The sequence below is a fragment of the Giraffa tippelskirchi genome, chromosome 8 (genome assembly GCF_054371585.1).
Source record: "Giraffa tippelskirchi isolate mGirTip1 chromosome 8, T2T-mGirTip1v1.2.pri, whole genome shotgun sequence".
Lineage (NCBI taxonomy): Eukaryota > Metazoa > Chordata > Mammalia > Artiodactyla > Giraffidae > Giraffa > Giraffa tippelskirchi.
This window is the reverse complement of record NC_137282.1, coordinates 84,608,505-84,628,972: the sequence shown is the minus strand read 5'-3', so window position 1 is coordinate 84,628,972 and position 20,468 is coordinate 84,608,505. Positions and strand designations below refer to the sequence as shown.

Genomic DNA, 20,468 nt, shown 5'->3' with positions numbered 1-20,468 from the left:
AAGCTGCTTGTATTTGAAGACCTTTTGAATTTTCTAGTAGCACGGCTTCAGAGCAAAATCTTGGGTAGCCAGTGATTTACCATCCGTAGGGTCACACTGACTAAGCACAATGCTCTTAAGAGTCAACAGGGATGGCATTTGACTCTTAAGGAAATTTCTTAGTTGAAGATGAAAATGTAGAATGAAATTTCAGTTAGAGAACCTCAACTCTGGAGAGAATAGTCAGATATTTTATTTACATCCTACTTGTGATGAAAGTGAAAGTGAAAGTCTCTCAGTTGTGTCCAACTCTTTGCAACCGCATGAACTATACAGTCCATGGAATTCTCTAGGCCAGAGTACTGGAGTGGGTAGCCTTTCCCTTCTCCAGGGGAATCTTCCCAACCCAGGGACTGAACCAGGGTCTCCTGCATTGCAGGTGGATTCTTTACCAACTGAGCTGATAATTAATCTTAAAAGTAAAACTTTGTTTATCTTAGAGAGACTAAGAAAGAATGTTATTGTTCTTCCTCTCACTGTTTTCTTTGGTGAAACTCATTGCCTACATGCTTCTATACATTCTGGTTTTTAAAAAGATTACAACTATATTACAAACTAATAAATATAAAATAGACAAACAACAAGGTCCTTCTACAGAGCACAGGGAACTATATTCAATATCCTGTAATTATCCATAATGGAAAAGAAAAAAAATTAAAACTATAAATATATTTCTAATTTCAAGTTTTACTGCAGTAGAAGACATCATTGGATTATAGAAAAGCCTGATCATTGCTTTTTAAAGAACTTGTCTTAACCTCCTTGTGTATAATATTGAGTCTTTTTAATAAAGATTGGATTAGGAACTTAATAGTGGCTTTCAAAGACTTGTCTTTGCACAGGGGTATAGAGTTCAGCTAAGGAAACAAATGATCTAATTGCGTTCTCTCATGCTAAAAATGCCTACATAATGAGACTGGAAAATAGCAGATGCCACTGTGGAGTGACTCTAAAGCTTCAAGGACCAACTAACGTTCCTTTTATTTAATGACCATATATAATAAGGATCATAAAGAGAAGCTACAAATGGAGTCCCTTTCTAATCACTTATATCCATTCATGTTTTCCTTAAGTGGTGGTGGTGGTTTAGTAGCTAAGTCGTGTCCAACTCTTGCGATTCCATGGACTCTAGCCTGCCAGGCTTCTCTGTCCATGGAATTCTCCAGGCAAGAACACTGGAGTGGGTGGCCATTTCCTTCTCCATTTCCTTAAGTACTTAAATGTCAACTGCTTAGCAGACACAATTTTGCAATAGGTCATTGATGGTTCAGATAATAGATGAGATTGCTCTAAATGCTAATGAAACCACTTGCTCAGTGAATCATTGATGTTGACTGTGAAGACTAATCAGAAACCTTTTTGTAGTTGAATATAAATATGATATCTCATAACGGGTCAGAAAGTTTCAGTGGAAGCCCAGCAAAGTGGCTGGTGATAAGGAACCATGTCCACTAGTTCGTGTGTGCATATTATGTCGCTTTAGTCATGTCCAACTCTTTCTGGCCCAGTGGATTGTAGCCCGCCAGGCTCCTCTGTCCATAGGATTCTCTAGGCAAGAATATTGGAGTGGGTTACCATGCCCTCCTCCGGGGAATCTTCCCAACCCAGGGATCAAAGCCACATCTCTTACGTCTCCTGCACTGGCAGGTGGGCTCTTTACCACTAGCGCCACCTGGGAAGCTCTACCAGCTCTAGTCTGCTAGCTCATCTCGTGCTAAATCTGTAGAGTTGTGTGGCACACCCGCGATCTGTCATCTGAAGAAGGCAATGAAAACCAACAGGGATGGTGTACATGCAGCAGGCCTGGGAGCAGGGAGGATTCCCATCTCATCGGCTTATTCTGGGAAAGTCTTCCCATAGTAAATTAGATTTTTGACCAATTATTTGCCTTAAAGTCAAGGCTTGACCGTGAGGTGATACTTGGTAACTATGAGTGCTAGGCAGATTATAAATAGTAACTTAATGCAAAGGGCAAATATTCAACACAATTTCTTTTTAAAAAAATTTTATTAAAGTATTCTTGATTTACAATGTTGTGTTAACTTCTTACAATTTGTAGTCAAAGCTCTGAGAACTAGAAAACAGATACAGTTCACAGGCTTTTAGCACAACTGTTAGACAATATAGTACTCTCACTATTAAGTCAAATTCATTTAATTGGAAAGGAGTAGAGGGTTACCCAGTATTAGATTCACACTATCTGAAGCTGCAGATAAATAACACACTTTAACAGACACAGAGACAGATCTAATAAATGTCTTTATAGTCCATAAAGCCAGAAAAATTATATAGATTGTCCTAGTATATAAATTTATCATTTCAAATATGTTAAGCTCTTTGGGAAGTAGCGATTCCTTTGCTTCTATATGAATCGATAGTTTATTTAGTTGATGCATTTATTGCCTTGTTAAATTTTTTAAATTTATTTTTTACTGTTCTGGGTCTTCATTGCTGTAAGGGCTTTTCCCTAGTTGTGGCAAGTGAGGGTTACTCTCTCGTTATGGTGTGCAGGCTTCTCCTGTTGTGGAGCACAGGCTCTTGGGTTCATGGGCTTCAGAAATTGCAGCACCAGGACTCAGAAGTTGCAGGTCTCTGGCTCTAGAGCACAGGCTCAGTAGTTGTGGTACACGGGCTTGATTGCACCACAGCATGTGGGATCTTTCTGGATCAGGGATCTAACCTGTGTCTCCTGCATTGGCAGGCAGATTCTTTACCATGGAGTCACCAGGGAAGACCCATTAAATACCCAAACTATGCTGTTTAATCAGACTAATAGTATAGGTATATAGGAAACAACATACTGCATTGAATATTACTTCATGTAAATATAAAGTTAAGACACTGATTACTTCTTCAATCTTGCAGAATAATATCTAGATCAACAGTAAAAAACAATCATGTTGGAACTGGACAAGAAAAATATCATTTTTCTAGGCTCCTCACAAAGTCATTGGTTAACACCACCTCAGGAACTTATCTTTTGAAAAAGAGAAAATAGTAAATGAAATATTCAAGGCTTGGGCCTTTGAAAATACGTATAATGACATAACCAGGACAATTTTCTTAAGTACCTTTTTTTTTATGCAGCTGGCACAAATTTGTCATTCCCTCCCCACCCACCAAGCTCTGGGATGATTTTAATATTAGAAGAGATGACTTAAGAAAACAATCCAGTGGAATATATGTGTTAGAAAATCTTCAAAGTCACTCTTTAAATCCCAGAGTAAACTTTTCAACATCTGTACAGATTAAGATGATACTTGAGCTCTTTCCTTGTATTCCTTGATTATTACAACCAAAAAAGAAAATCAGTAACCTGTATCTTCATTTCCTAACACTCTTAACTTAGTTCACCAAAACACCACCTCCATTTTAACTTAATTTGCAGAAGTCACTTAAATGATTGCCAAATGTGGAATAGAAATTGACTTCCTGAAAACTTCTTTAGATTATTAACATTTAATGTTTGGAATATATAGGAGTGGCTTTTGCCTAAAGGCTTTAGTAGGTATAAGTATCCATGAATTACTCTTCCAAACTTGCAAATTATACATCAGAATTGCTAAGGTAGATGCCTAGAAATGTTTGTGGAAGGGAGGACCAGTTAATGGTGACGACTTACCTAATAGTAGCAGGTTTAATTTGGTTGCTTTCACATGGATTTATGTATAGAATTCATGAAACAAAGTGTCTCACCTACTTAGACTTTAGAAGTGAAAGTCTGATATTAAGTGGTAGATTTTTTTTTTCTTGTAATTGGAACTTCCTATGCTCATCTGTCTCTGCAGTGAATGACCATATACATGTATTTTGATACTTGGAACACTTTATTACATACGTTGTTCAGTGTAATTGCTTCAACTGCCCAGCAGTTAAAATCCCAAAACTGTTTCGTTTAGCACGAGTTAGTGTGCTGCTGTTTAGAATTTTTCCACCCCTTGGTTTAAAAATGCATTGATTTATCCCCCATATACTTATTTAGTCCAATACCATTTCCCAAAAGATGAGGGAATAATGATGAAGTGTTCAAGGATGCTTGTGCATTTCCACTACTTCCTCCATCTCACTCTGCAGCAACTTCTTAGAATATTTGTGTGCTCACAAGTTCAAAGCAGGTGGTCTAGCTATTTCAGACCATTTTTAGAACCTGTCACCTAAATTTTCAACACTCGAGTAATTTTAATATATCATTGCAAGAAGCAAGAAAGCAAGTTGGTAGATTCACCTTTCTGCTTGTCTAACAGAACCTGCAATTACCTAGGGATTTCTTATCTGTTAACCTATCTAATTTGGCCAGTAACCAGGAAGTAAGCAAATGAGTGTAAATGCATATTTCTTCCAGATGGGCTCCCCTGACCTTTTAGATTTCATTCAGGTGACTTCCTAACCTTCAGCAAGGTAGATCACTGATGTTGGGAGAGGAGAGGGCTGGTTATCAAGTTGCTGTTTCTCTGTCAACCTGAAATTCAACAAATATTAGATAGAAAATTCCTTTTTATTTTTAAATGACTCATTTTTCCTTTATCTTGTTTAAAAGCAACCAAATCTTCCTAAGGGAAATCAGCTAAATCATGAAGCACCACCCTTAGAGTGATAACTGATCTATCAAGTACACAGGTAATAGTTAACAGTAAGTGGGCTTAAAAAAACAAAAACAAAAAACACCGTTCTTATCTACGGGGTCAGTAGGACCATCATTATTCTTGGAGATGTGACCCAAAGGCCCTGTTAGCCGTGAATGTCTCACCCAACTAGAAAAGATCATTTCAGACGTGGAAACAGCCAGTGGCAAAGTCTCTCATGGAAGGTTTATGTTAACTCTAAGATTAGATTGAACACTAAGACAAAGGGATATTTTACTGAAAAGGTCACCCAGAACCAGAGACAACATATTAGAATCAAATAATTTAAACTCATCTTATGTTAGGTCTACATAGGTATAAGAACCTTTTTCATGGTTTTAGTCTATATACAGAAATGTAACAGAAAAGTCCTGACGGTCTACACACAATCCTAACTTACTTACACCTCATTTTAATTACTTCGTGCAGATGTTACATAGCAGCTGGATTCTTCTTCCTTTAAACTCTATGAAACACAGCGCATTTCTGAAACCTGAGTTGCAGAAAGATACAGAAACATTCAAGCCATTGCTATGAAGATTATTAGAATGTGGGGCTCTGTCTAGAAAGGGAAACCATGTTGAAATTTAATATGATTCAGTTGGGCTGTTAAAAGCAACTAAATATCAGGCAGTGTTTCTTGCTCTGGTTTTCTGGAGAACAAAAGTTTAAGATGACCTGTCTGCTTTTCAAGTGCCCTGATATGTTATATCATAAAATAATTCTACTAGTAGATGTAGCTGCTTGTTTATAGCTTAATGTTTGAAATGTAGGAGCCTTATTGTATATCACAGGGAAAGATATTCTGTAACTTGTAACAACCTATAAGGAAAAAGAATCTGAAAAAAAGTATATATATATATATATATATATATATAAAATTGAATCACTGTGCTATACACCTGATACTAACACCACATTGTAAATCAACTATACTACAATAAATAAAATAAAAAGTAAAAAGTAGTGCATACATATATGCATCTAATGATATGTAGTAGAATGTTCATAGAAGCACAATTCATAACAGCTCCAAATTGGATAAAATTTGTGGTATACTCATATAATGCTGCTACTGCTAAGTCGCCTCAGTCGTGTCCGACTCTGTGCGACCCCATAGACAGCAGCCCACAAGGTTCCACCATCCCTGGGATTCTCCAGGTGAGAATACTGGAGTGGGTTGCCATTTCCTTCTCCAGTGCATGAAAGGGAAAAGTGAAAGTGAAGTCGCTCAGTCGTGTCCAACTCTTAGCGACCCCATGAACTGCAGCCTACCAGGCTCCTCCGTCCATAGGATTTTCCAGGCAAGAGCACTGGAGTGGGGTGCCATTGCCTTCTCTGATACTCATATAATGAGATATGTGGTAATGATAATGAACAAGATACAACATAGCTGGGACTTCATAAATATTATGTTGAGTAAAATAAAGCAGATGCAGAAGCAAAAAAAAAAATTAAGTAAATAAATAAAATACAGATGCTTCTAAATAATGTATTTTTTCTTGAATTCTTCTAACATTCAAGATGACTCCTCTAACTTTCAAGATGACTGTTGTAGTGGCACTCAAGTAGAAAGTGGGACCTGTTTAACAATTAAGATTTATGTGTACAAACATCATAGGTTAAATCCCAGAGGGACTCAAATGTATAAACCACGTGTCCTGAAGTCCATGTGCTAGGTGTACTACATGGCTGGGCTGACTGCATTCAGGATTACTTCATTTGGGAATGAGAAAGCACAACTTGATGCTCTGTGTTCTAGGAAACAAACTGCTAAGTTTCATCTGTATGGTTTATTTAAAAGCTAGCTTGAAATTAGGAAGAGGGATGAGTTTTGTTAAACGAACTTGGGAAGGATAGATATGAGAGCAGTGAAGTATTACTGGTCAATTGGGGAAAGTATACATAGATATGAGGGAAGATTATTGAAGAAGATATGAATAGTGTTAGTGTATTAGCTTAGAAATCAAATGTACGACAGTCCTTTTCCCTTGTTCTGATTTATTAGTATTTTGACTACATTTTCTTGCAAGGGACAAGCATAATATCCACTGTACATTTAGGTGCCAAATTCAAAGTAAAAATCATATGCTTCTGTGATTTTGTACCAGCTCCATAATGCTTCTCAAATTATTGCCCCAGAAGCCCTGCAATAGAAGAATTCCAGACGCTTCCATGTTAGTAGTTTGGTCTTTAAAAAAAATAAAAATAAAAATATTTCATAGATTGTTTATTCTCTATTCTAAAGAGAGTATTCTACTCTCTTCCTTGCCTTTGGGATGGGAGGGAAGCAGAATGAGACATAGTATCCTTTACTATCTAATAGTATGAAGTCGAGTTCTTCTGAATTCAGATTTTAAAACTGCACCTCAGTGTCCTCAGCCTTACAACAGCACCCAGGGCGAGTTACTGTGCTACCACGACACCGTGATGACTTTTGTCCCTGAAGCAAGTGCTCTGGTGACTGAGGCAGGGGCTGCCGTCTCTGGTCCCGCCAGGCTGTCCCAGGGCTGGGAGAGAAGTGTTCTGCAGGGCTCTATCATGTCCCCACAGGCCCTCAAGTCACACAGCTCTTTCAGTGTGCTCACACGTACCACCCACCAGCCAGGGTACTGTGTGTTCAAAAGTTTCTTCGGTCATAACCCTATGGACTGTAGCCCGCTGGGCTCCTCTGTCTACAGGATTCTCCAGGCAAGAATACTGAAGTGGATTGCCATGCCCTCCTCCAGGGATCTCCCTGACCCAGGAAGATCTCTTATGTCTCCTGCTTTGGGAGGTGGGTTCTTTACTACTAGCGCCACCTGAACCAGGGTACTGAAGCCTGCCCAAAGTGCCAGCATGTCTTCTTGACTGGGTTAGCTGGGGATTCTGACATTTGAGCCCGGTCTTTTTTGAAGGGCAGGGGCGGTGGGGGTGCGTGTTGCACTGGGTCTTCGTTGCTGTACTTTCTCAAGTTGTAGCAAGCATGGGCTACTCTCCATTGTGGTGCACAGGCTTCTCATTGTGGTGGCTTCCCTTGGTGTGGAGCACGGGCTCTAGGAGCGCAGGCTTCAGCAGTTGCAGCGTGTGGGCTCTGTAATTATTGGTGTGCGGCTCTAGGACGCGTGGGCATCAGTAGCTGCAGCACACTGACATAGTTGCCCTGAGGAATGTGGAATCTTCCCGGAGCAGGGATCAAACCCGTGTCCCCTGCACTGGCAGGTGGATCCCCATCCACGGTGCCACCAGGAAAGTCCTGAGCCCCGGGCTTGAATCTAGCCTTCTTATTTTTTATCTGTTCCTCAGACATAAGAAGTTTTTTCCCTCCCCTTCCTCCCATATCTCCCCCCACATTCCCACTCCATGTTGGACCACTTCAATCCACTGGCAATTTCCCAGATATGTCTTACCTTGATAAACAAATTTACCTACTAAGTTGCCACCTACCTCTGAGCCTAAAGCCCAAGGTGTATGGAGAAGTGTAGCCTTTGTTTCCAAGCTCCTCCTACCCCCTCAAAAGGCATAATTTCCTTTCCTCCAGAACAATGGATTCCTAAGTGGTGCTAGTGGTAAAGAACCCACCTCCCAATGTAGGAGACATAAGAGATCTTTCTGGGTCGGGGAGATCCCCTGAAGGACGGCATGGCAATCCACTCCAGTATTATAGCCTGGAGAATCCCTTTCCTTAGAATTAATGAGAATCACTCATGGCTCCTTCCATCGGTGATTCATTCTCTCTCTAATAGAGAAGCAGCTAATAAGATAGTTCAAGATGGTGTTATGAACTTGACTCAAGGATGCAGTCATTACCTTGCCAATCTCTCTTCCCCACATAGCTCTTGAGGCACGAGTAAAAGGAGATGTTAACGTTGAGACAGGTATACTCTGTAAGGTCAATTAATCCAATCCTAAGCATCATGTCAGAGAAGGCAATGGCAACCCACTCCAGTACTCTTGCCTGGAAAATCCCATGGCCTGAGGAGCCTGGTAGGCTGCAGTCCATGGGGTCACTAGGAGTCAGACACAACTGAGCAACTTCACTTTCACTTTTCACTTTCATGCATTAGATTGGAAATGGCAACCCACTCCAGTATTTTTGCCTGGAGAATCCCAGGGACGGGGGAGCCTGGTAGGCTGCCATCTATGGGGTTGCACAGTCAGACACGACTGAAGCAACTTAGCAGCAGCAGCAGCAAGCATAGTGTATCCATATTCACAAAAACTCTACACAGTCCATAGACCACAGAGATATTCCAACAGTACCTTCTTTCCTAGAGTTTGACTAAGTGTAAGGAGAGATTCTATAGTCAGTTTGCTGTGTCTTTGTTCACACAAGCATATTAACTTGTGCCCAGCTTGCACAAGTTACTCTGTGAATCTACACATTCTACCTTTTCTAATCCTAGTAAAGTCTTCAAAATAAGTCATTGCACTGAAACAACTCAGTAATGTGATTGTAAAATTGATCATCTACAATAACTTCACCTTGTGAGTAATTTTTAGGCATTTTTAGTGAATTGGTGGCATTGCACAGTCTAGAGAATAGGCTTTCGTTCAGATAATAACATATCAGATATTACATATCTGTTATTATTTCAGATAATAACATTAAGCCTATTTGGGGGGCTTCCCAGATGGCACTAGTGGTAAAGAACCAGTCTGACAATGCAGGAGACGTAGGAGACTCAGGTTCAACCCCTGGGTCGGGAAGATCCCCTGGAAGAGGGCACAGCAAACTGCTCTAGTATTCTTGCCCAGAGAATCCTGTGGACAGAGGATCCTGGAGGGCTACAGTCCTTGGGGTCACAAAGAGTCAGACATGACTGAAGTGACACATGGAAGCCTGTTTTTAAAGTCTTAAACTCTCCTAAACACTTTTTTTATGATGACTGTTCTTTAGGCTCTGTTAGGAAATACTCCTAATAAAAACTTATTTTAAAAACAAAATGGGTGGAGGTGGGTACAAAATTGAGAGGTCATAATGAGTCAAGAATATTGGAAGTTGCCAACTGAAGAACTCAAACTTCCTATCAGGCTTTAGAAAAAATAACTAAAAGGCCAAGTACTGAGTAGCAGAGAATGTACTGAAATAATGTGAATTCTTTGATCTGTGAGTTGCGTCTCAAGCCTAGCCAAATACTTTCTTCCAAGCAGCCAAATTAGCATCTGTGAGCTAGTTTGACCAGGTAGGACTTCAGCTACCTAACAAAAGAGAATCTAGTAATACCATATCATTAGACCCTATAAACTCCTTTTTCTGTTTTGGTTCAGAAAGCATCTATTCAAGCTATTCTACTAATTTATCTTCCTGTTCTTTGGTATATCTGTTAATTAGTTCTTGGTTCAGTCTCAATATAATGGGCCTTGTATGGACTTCTTAAAATAGTTTAAAAAAAAAACAGACTCATACACTCTAAAAATAGGACGCTAGAGTCTCATTTTAGGATCTAGATTTTTTCCTGGTACCAACTGTTATCTACAACCAGCTGTTTAACAGTTAGACAAGTCATATATTCTTTCTTGCCCTCAGTTTCTTAATCCTTATGATGAAAGGGTAGGACAAAATTATTCCCTAGGTTTCTTGCAGTTCAGTAGTCTAACCCACTTGGTATTTATTTCTTTAAGGTAACATAGGATTGTGGAAGTTAGACTTATACCTCAAACTTGTCAGTGCATTAGAATCATCCGCGAAGCTTTAAAATATATTGGTGCTTGCATCTCTTTCTGCATCGATTCCAACTTAAAGGATCTGAGTGTGTCACAGACTTGGACATCTTAAGAGCTCCTCATAAAAGTTCCCCAGGGGATATGAGGTAGACCTTTTACACTGCCATTGGTGAAAATGGAGGCTGAGATTTGACTTGGAATTCATTAGAACAGGCCTCTCTGGGTAACTTAGTGTAGTTTTTATTCCCATAGTCCTATTCCTGTCAGATGTGTGTATGTTAGCCACTCAGTCATGTCCTACTCTTTGTGACCCCATGGTCTGTAATTCGCCAGGCTCCTCTGCCCCTGGGATTCTCCAAGCAAGAATACTGGAGTGGGTACAGTTCCCTTCTCCAGGGGATCTTCCCGACCTAGGGATTGAACCCGGGTCTCCTGCATTGCAGGCAAATTCTTTACCTTCAAGCCACCAGGGAAGCCCATTCCTGTCAGAACCTACTTTCAACAGTCACAGAAGCCAGAGTTGAACAGGAGGTGGTTCTAACAGTGTTTCTACTTACTAGCTATTTACTTATTGGTCCCACTTGCTCTAAAATCATTTAAACACTTGGTGTGGGAAAGCAATGTCAACTAAAACACAAGACTGCATACCTAACACATAGTGCTACAGTCCCTGAGGTTGCAGAGAGTTGGACACGACTGAGTGACTGAACTGAACTGTTCATGAAACCTAGATGTGATTTAATCATAGTTGCCACTTGTTGAGAGCTTTCTGTATCCGAGGCACTGAGGTCTCTACATCAGTTATTATTGATTTCTTATAACAACGCTACAAATTATATTCTCATTTTACAGGTGAGGAAATGAATATTAGATAGATTGACTCAAGCCACAGAGCTAGAAAGTAGTGAAAATGTGAAAGACTTCTTAGCCTAAACTCTGACCTGCTACACTATCTGGCCTATATCCCAAATTAACTGTCTGGGGAACTTTTAACTCTGGTCTGACTTGGTTTCAAAGGCTGGGAGAAGTTTTCCAGTTCAGAGCTTTCTAAGTCCTATCTTCCTGCAGCATCCTTCCCAGGGGTTACAGGCAATGATATGTCTCTCTGTAAATGCCTAACCAGTGCATACCTCCTCGACTCAGGCACGTTTTCTTCCTGAGGCCCCTATAGCAGTGTCAGCATTTACAAGAAAATATCCTAAGGACTCCTTTTCAATGTGTGTTAACATAGTCTCATTTCCCCAATTAAAGAGTCGGCAAAAATCTTACTGTCCACTCAGCTTGGCCTTTGCAGGGTAGAATCAGTTTTCCTAAAAACATAGGGATTCAAGCAGTTAAGGGAGACTAGTTTTTCACCAAATATCAAAAACTTGGCTGCATCATTTCTGGCAAGGTCCCTTATTCTCAAAAGGCTACTTTGAAGATAGTGCTGAAGGCTGTTTGCTGCCCTCTTGGACCCCAAGATGTGCCCTAGAGGTTAATATTTCACATGTCCTAGTTCAGTATCTCAGCTGAGACAAGCAAAAGTTCCAAAGGACAAGGAAGCACACTTCTGACCCTTCCAAAGTGCTAGACACCAGCAAAGACATCTATGTCGCTTTGTCCTTGATTCTCCTTAACTCCCTTTCCTGTGTCTGTTTTATGCGGCTCTTTCTGGAAAGTTAACTGATATGTGAAAGTCCATGGGATTTGACTCTGAAAGCAGCTGGAAAAATACAGGTTAACATCAGTGGAATTTAAAAAAAAAGATAAGAACAGCAGCATATATAAAAAGAAAGGGAACACAGATCATGTTCAATTAAAGCCCATCAGCTAATTAGTGATTGATCTTGTGTTACCTAGTCCGTTTCAGTATTCATAAGATGGAGACACATTCTATTTACAGAGCTGCCAGGACAAGTGTTTGAAGGGCTTGGTAGGTTAAGGGTTTGTTCAGTTCAGTCGCTCAGTCGTGTCCGACTCTTTGAGACCCCATGAACAGCAGCACGCCAGGCCTCCCTGTCCATCACCAACTCCCCGAGTCCACCCAAACCCATGTCCATTTAGTCAGTGATGCCATCCAACCATCTCATCCTCTGTCGTCCCCTTCTCCTCCTGCCCTCAATCTTTACAGCATCAGGGTCTTTTCAAATTAGTCAGCTCTTCGCATCAGGTGGCCAAAGTATTGGAGTTTCAGCTTCAACATCAGTCCTTCCAATGAACACCCAGTACTGATCTCCTTTAGGATGGATTGATTGGACCTCCTTGCAGTCCAGGGGACTCTCAAGAGTCTTCTCCAACACCACAGTTCAAAAGCATCAATTCTTCGGCACTCAGCTTTCTTTATAGTCCAAATCTCACATCCATGCATGACCACTGGAAAAACCAGAGCCTTGACTAGACAGACCTTTGGTGACAAAGTAATGTCTCTGCTTTTTAATATGCTGTGTAGGTTGGTCATAACTTTCCTTGCAAGGAGTAAGCATCTTTTAATTTCATGGCTGCAATCACCATCTGCAGTGATTTTGGAGCCCAGAAAAATAAAGTCAGCCACTGTTTCCTTATCTATTTCCCATGAAGTGATGGGACCAGATGCCATGATCTTAGTTTTCTGAATGTTGAGCTTTAAGCCAACTTTTTCACTCTCCTCTTTCACTTTCATCAAGAAGCTCTTTAGTTCTTCTTCACTTTCTGCCATAAGGGTGGTGTCATCTGCATATCTGAGGTTATTGATATTTCTCTCGGCAATCTTGATTCCAGCTTGTGCTTCTTCCAGCCCAGTGTTTCCCATGATGTACTCTGCATATAAGTTAAATAAGCAGGGTGACAATATACAGCCTTGACATACACCTTTTCCTATTTGGAACCAGTCTGTTGTTCCATGTCCAGTTCTAACTGATGCTTCCTGACCTGCATACAGGTTTCTCAAGAGGCAGGTCAGGTGGTCTGGTATGCCCATCACTTTCAGAATTTTCCACAGTTTGTTCTGATCCACACAGTCAAAGGTTTTGGTATAGTCAATAAAGCAGAAATAGATGTTTTTCTGGAACTCTCTTACTTTAAAATGATCCACCGGATGTTGGCAATTTGATCTCCGGTTCCTCTGTCTTTTCTAAAACCAGCTTGAACATCTGGAAGTTCACGGTTCACGTATTGCTGAAGCCTGGCTTGAAGAATTTTGAGCATTACTTTACTAGCATGTGAGATGAGTGCAATTCCTGTTCCCTTTAACATTAAAAAAAGGTCCTCTATCATTTGTAGAATGGGGCCACCTTTAAAATAAGTTCTTAACTCAAGTTATTCCTTTTACCAGCCTTGAGACTGACCAGGAAAATTCCTATCTTCTCCGAATAATAGGTAAAAAGATAGACTGGGAGGGAGGTGGCAAACTTGTGTCATGATGTTGCTTTAGAACCCTATAGTCATTCATTAGAATCGTTGCTGATGCCAATACTATTCCTCCTGATGGAAAAGGTGAGGAAGAATAAGGAGGCACCAGGCAAATTTGTCCCTGCACAAGTGTGTCCCTATGCTCAGTATTCCAAGGTTCTAAATACTTGCATGAATCACTTTAAGTGGTAAATAAACTGTAGCAGATTGTTTTCTAGTGCAAAGGACATAGTCATCTTAAGGTGACTCACACAGTCTTCTGGTATACATTTCTCAGAACTTTCTCAGAAACCAAAAAAACAAAAAATGTTGCAAAATGTCTCCTGATCATCTGATTCTCGTGCTGTGGAAAGGGGAAGTCCCCACATGGTTTGCATGAAGTCCAAAATCCAATTTAGAGATCTTCATTCAAATGAAGCTCATTTTTTTGACTTAGCATAGCTTTCATTTACAACTTTCTATTCTGTATTAGACCTTAAAAAGGGGTCAAAATATACAGTAACTTTAGATTCTCATCTGTTTTCAGATGTATCATCTTATTTCTCTTCTCGGGCTTCTAAAGAAGTAAACAGATCATTCCTAAGAACTAGAATAACAAACCAGCCAGGTTTAGATGGGGTGGGGGGGCAGTCCATGTGACTTTTTGATTATGTTTTTGGACTTTATTAGTAATCCATGTTTTATGATAGCATCCTTTGTGTGTGTTTCCTGATTAACTTTCGGTCCTTAGTCAGAAGGACTATCCTTACTGGTTGTTCTACACCCAGTGGTTCTTCTTTAAAAATAAAAGTTAGAAATCTTTTTTACCTTACTAGAGCTTTAAAACAGATGCCTTTTTTTTTTTTTTCAACAATACTCTAATTTGGGAAAGCAGTCACAGGAAATGGTAGGGCCTCTTTTGGTCCTCAGCTTCCTTTTTCAGGCCCAAAGCCTTCCCAAAAATCAATTCATTATAAAACCTATTAGAGGTTTTATGAGCACAATTGACAATTCTGTAACATTGTTGAAAGGAGTATGCATTTGAATTTTAAACACTGGATTTAAGTTGATTATTCGTACAGAGGGACCTCAGTCTGGAAGCAAGACTTCCTCTGTCTTCCTCAGGTCAAATGGTAACCTGGGCATTTGGGAGGTCTATGATGAGGGAGTTTCTCTTTAAACCTGTGGAGAAAGGTGAGTGTTCATCACTCTCTTATACACATAACTGGTCGTACACTTTGGCTAAAAATTTTTTGGTAAACCTTTAATGTTTCTTTATAAAGAGATTTATCTTTGAGTCTTGGAGCCTGTGGGCAAAATCTACCTTCCAATCATTTCAGGGAGCACAAATAACTTTTAAAATGTATGGCCTGCAATAGAGACCTGCCCTTGGCTATTACAACCCAACAGACACATCGCTTTCCTTCAAAAAATATGCTAAGATGCTAAAGGAATGTTTTATACTTATTTTTTTTCCTCCCCTGCTCCTTGTAACTGCTCATTCCCAAACTGTGAGAGGATATAGTCAAAGAATACTGAGTACCTTGAAACAATCCTAATGCTATGAATGTTGAACTTTAGTGTCTAACAAAAGAAGTTTTTGCTGTAAAACCATAGTAGCACCGCTCACTGTAGACCTCTTCCATTTTGAAAGCCGTCTGCTGACACCAGATTTAATGCCTGGTCTTGAGTTATAAGGTTGTTATGTCTTGTATCATTTTTATGACTAAACCACACACCGCCATTCCCTCTCCCAAGCCCTCTCAAAATACTTTGTGGCATTTCTCAAATTCCTTTAAAATACTCACCTTTGAATAAAATTTGCCATGTTTAATGAGCTAAGACTTTTCTTGACAGCAATAATATCCTACAGAAAAGTATGATATTAGACTTCAAAGATGGGGCAACAAATTCTTATGCCAGGTTCTTTCCTGCCAAAATTGGGCAGGAAGGAGTGAAAGTCTTCAGGGACAAACAAGTAACAGGAATGGGTAGGAAAATGAGAGATAAGGCAGCTCTGCTAATTCGAAAAGGAAAGGAGTCAAAAAGGAAAAAAATTATGATAGAGATAGAAATATTGGGGTTTCTATATAAGAATGAAAGAAAAGGCTATTAAGATATGCAGGAATATGAATTGGAACAAACTCCGAAAGATAGTGAAGGACAGGGGAACCTGGTATACTGCAGTTCATGGGGTTGCAAAGAGTCGGACGCAACTTAGCAGCTGAACGACAGAAACAACAAGGGGTAAAATATTTAATATAAAATGAAAACGTCTCAGTCTTTGTCCTAAGTGCAAGAGGAACCCTAAGATTAAGTGGGAAAGCTTTACTTTAAAATTTAGAATGCCATCATGAAGAAAAAATTCAGATTATCCTAATTCAATGAACATAAACCATGGACTGGAGCTTCAAGATTGTCATGGGAGCAAAAAAATGGGGGGGAAAGGGGCTCACAAAAAGGTATAGATGTGTGATGCATGCAGTCAGATACGCTCAAAAGAATGAAAGCAAAGTAATTGGATTTGGTCAGAAGAGCCATTAGCAGTTGGAGTTGACTTTCTGAGATTAGCATTAAGATGAACAGTCCTTTGAGAGGAAGAGAGCATCAATTTTAGCTGTTTAAATCATGAAGTGGTAACTGGAGGACTGCGGGGTCACATGGAAGTGTCTTCCTTATTTCTAAGACACGATGAGCAGCTAAGAAAGGAAAGGGCCCAAGGGGAGAAGCTGAGGATGCGGGAGGATGGATGTTGATGTTTCTCCTTAGATCAGAACTTGGTCTCACTGCCTGATGTTGTTAACATGGGGAAATATCCTGTTGATTTGAAAGAAGAGCATTACTATTGGCTTCCTGAAATTAGAAGACTAGGAATATGACTAGGAGATTTATCACATCGCTGGGAAATAAAACTTGGAACCACCCGAAATCAACCAAGACACACAAAAAAACAGAGGTGTTGTATTAGTTTCCAAGGGCTGCCGTAACAAATTACCAAAAACTGGGTTACTTGAAACAGCAGGAATTTATTCTCTCACGGTCCTGGAGGCCAGAAGCCCCAAATCAATATGTCATCAGGGTTTATTCCTTCTGAAGGTGCTGAGAGAGTACTCATTGCACGTCTGTCTCTTAGCATCTGAGGGACATTGACCATCCTGGCATACCTGATTTATAGATGCATCAATCCAATATCTACCTCTGTATTCACCTCACCTCTGCAGTGTGTCTCTGTGCTTCTAATCTCCCCTTGCCTTTCTTTTATAATGACATTTGTGATGGAATTTAGGGCCCTCCCAAATCCAGGATGATCCCTACTCAAGAGCCTTCGCTTGATGACAGTTACAAGTAACCTTTTCTCAGATAAGGTCATATACAAAGGTTCAGGGGTCAGGACTTGGGTGTATCTTTTTGGGGGAGAGGTGAGGGACACTACACGTATGTAATAGAACATCTCTGTTGCCAACACGAGGTTTCCCGTATGAGACTCATCAGTGTAGCATTTGAGGAACTCTGGCTTGGGGCCAGACAGCCCGGATTGGAGACCTGGTTCTAACTCAGCAGCTGCGTTGTTTAAAACCTCTGTGCCTTTGCTTTCCCTCTGGAAAAGTGAAATAATACTGCATCATACTACCCACAGGGTTATCATGAGTGTTCTGGAGTTAATGCAGTTAAAGGGCTAATAGTGCCTGGCCCCCAACTAAGTCATGGGTAAATAGGACTTCAAGTCCCCTTATGTTGTTACCCAGGTACCTACCAGTCAGGTGTCTTTGAGCAAAATCAACTATTAAATCTTCAAATGCAATAATTCAGATAATATTAACCATACATAGATTTTTATGTATGTGTGTATGTATGTGTTTCAAAAGACTATTAAAATTGCAAAGAATGAAGGTAGCTTTGGGGGTGAGACTAGTGGACGAGCCCATAAGTGTTCTTCACAGGATTGCACACTGTGAGTGGCTTTTCTCTGCCTTTTGTCTTCAGTTCACATAGAAAGTTAACCTTCCCTAGCTCTCTCTGGTGCAGTATAGAAATGTTCACTCCTGAGAGGTCAAAGAACCTTTTGAAATGTTAACTCACTTCTGTGTGCTTTACAATGACTTTGCTTTTTTGTTTGACCTGCTGTGATACATGGGGGAGCTTTATGGAGAACATACTAAACTGTTTTGAGGGCCCCCACCCCTGTGTGTGCTTAGTTGTGTCTGACTCTTTGCAACCCGATGGACTATAGCCTGCTACGTTCCTCTGTCCATAGAATTTTCCAGGCAAGAATACTGGAGTGGGTTACCATTCCAGGGGATCTTCCCCACCCAAGGATCGAACCCATGTCCCTTGTGTCTCCTGCATTAGTAGGTTGATTCTTTACCACTGTGCCACCTGGGAAGCTGTTTAGAGGATAATAATGCTAAATACTGGCACAAAGTATGTTCACTCAGTGAGAACATTTTTTTGACATTTGAAAAAATTTTGTAATTTTTATTTATTTGGCCTTGCTGGTTCTCATTTGTGGCATGCAGTATCTTTGTTGTGGCATATAGGCTCTTTCAGCTGCAGCATGTGAGCTCTTAGCTGTGGCATGTGGGATCTAGTTCCCTGACCAAGTATCGAACCTGTGCCCCCTGCAGTGGGAGCCCAGAATCTTAACCACTGGACCACCAGGGAAGCCCCTACATGTGACATATTTTGATCCCTATCTTTAATACTAGCTTTTTATCCAAAGTTCCGATACGACTTTCTTAGCCAGATAATAGCATTTTTTATTTTATTGAGATATAGCTGATTTACAACTATATTATATATTACAACTACATTATATGTTTAAGATGTACAGCATAGTGATTCACAATTTTTAAAGATTATACTCAATTTATAGTTATTATAAAATATTGGCTGTATTTCCGATGTATACAATATATCCTTGTAGCTTGTTTATTTTGTGCATAGGAGTCGTACCTATAATCACGTTACCAGATAATAATTACATGAAGAAAAATCTAGTAAATACCTTCTTTCCATTTTGGAAACTACAAAGGAAACAGTCCTACCCACTCCCGTTCTGTCAGAGTTCAGTCTAACAGAGAAGTAAGAACAAAATGAGTCTGAAGAATTACAGTCAAAAGTCACTGGCTGTGGGCCTATTAGGACATAAAGTCTGGGTTTGCTGTGTTATGATCTCATTGTGCCTCTAAACTCTGCCCACAGGTGTCTGCAGCAGGTTATGTTTGTTTGAGACGACTCCATCAGGGATCGCCTGCTGTAAGAGTCTGCTGGTGCTGGAGTTGGCCGTCTGCCTTCTTGCCATGTCTAACGAAGTAGAAACGAGCGCAACTAATGGTCAGCCTGACCAACAGGCTGCACCAAAGGCACCATCCAAGAAGGAAAAGAAGAAAGGTATGGAGAAATCTTCTTGAGCCCTATGAGGGGAGCTAGTGGTGGCTACCAGTGAAGAAGGGTGAAGTTCAAGGGGAAAGTAAGAGTTGGCCCTTGCCTTGATTCAATCTCAGCCGCGTCTCAAGTTCTCCTAAATATGAAAGTAAGACTTTAGCAGAGGAGATTGGTTCAATTCCTCTATGATAAGACATATATATATATAAACCCAGTAATTGCCTCAACTTGGATCCTGCTGGGAAACTTTCATAGATATTATTCAGTTTGGAAATGCAACTATCGAGTATTGCATGGTTATCTTTCAGTAACCTCTGTATGATTTTGCTTTACTGAAGTAGCTGTTCTATAAAAATCAAGATCTTTATTTTATAAGACCCTCTTCTTTTGACACAAAAGTACCACTAGAAAGTGTCAACATCCTTAATCATTCATAGTTTGAGAATATGCCATGATTTCTTTGCCTTTCACATCCATGCTTTAGAAATGGGAATGAGAAGAGGAGCAAAAGAAGTTATATTGATGAAATAGTCATCTTAATGGTTTTCAAGGGAATTTACCCACAGTTCTCTTCTGCTTTATTGACGGTTCAAAAATGTTAGTAAATGGTACAGTGGCTAATTTTCCTTTTATTAGAAAAAGTATTATCCTCCTTATATTCTTTTTAAAAAATATTTTTACAGCTATGATGAAGAATATCCCAGAATATCCCCCAATCCTATCTCACATATTCCCGTAAGTTTTCCATAATTCAGCCTGTTCTGCATCATTAAGAGTTTATTTTCTCTCCACCCCAATGCCATACACAGTTTTACACAGTGTGATTTTTTTTTTTTTACTCAAAAGAAATAAGGATAACGGTAGAATGTTGCATTGATCAATTGTAGTATAATCAAGATTTATGTAACTCAGACTTTTAGATTGTACAGCATTTTTGGTCATACCTGGGGCTGATATTTCAGCACATGTATAAACTTGATCCTCTAACTTTTTCTTTTCTCAGGCACCGAAAAGACAGATGAATATCTTTTGGCAAGATTCAAAGGTGATGGTGTGAAGTACAAGGCCAAGCTAATTGGCATTGATGATGTGCCAGATGCAAGAGGGGATAAAATGAGCCAAGATTCTATGATGAAACTAAAGGTAACAGAGGAAAGCATAATTTGTTGCTATGTTAAGCAAATGTCCAACAGAGGGAATGATATTAGAAGTTTGTATTTACTTACAGCTTTCCTGGTAGCTCAGTGATAAAGAACCTGCTTGCCAATGCAGAAGACTGGGGTTCAATCCTTGGGTTGGGAAGATTCCCTGGAGGAGGGCATGGCAGCGCACTCCAGTATTCTTGCCTGGAGAATCCCCATGGACAGAGGAGCCTGGTGGGCTACAGTCCATGGGGTCGCAAAGAGTCAATCACGACTGAAGGGACTT

General features: G+C 40.0%; 1 protein-coding gene across 3 annotated transcripts in view; it reads left to right on the top strand.

The window, feature by feature from the left end:
* The window catches only part of DAB2 (DAB adaptor protein 2), a 56,516-nt gene that overhangs the window by 14,788 nt on the left and 21,260 nt on the right, over window positions 1–20,468 (top strand). For all 3 annotated transcript variants that reach the window (XM_081522237.1, XM_081522238.1, XM_081522236.1), the window contains exons 2-3: window positions 18,858–19,046; window positions 20,044–20,183. In XM_081522237.1, the coding sequence (XP_081378363.1) occupies window positions 18,956–19,046; window positions 20,044–20,183 (231 nt within the window). In that variant the 5' untranslated portion in view covers window positions 18,858–18,955. The remainder of the gene's footprint in view (window positions 1–18,857; window positions 19,047–20,043; window positions 20,184–20,468) is intronic.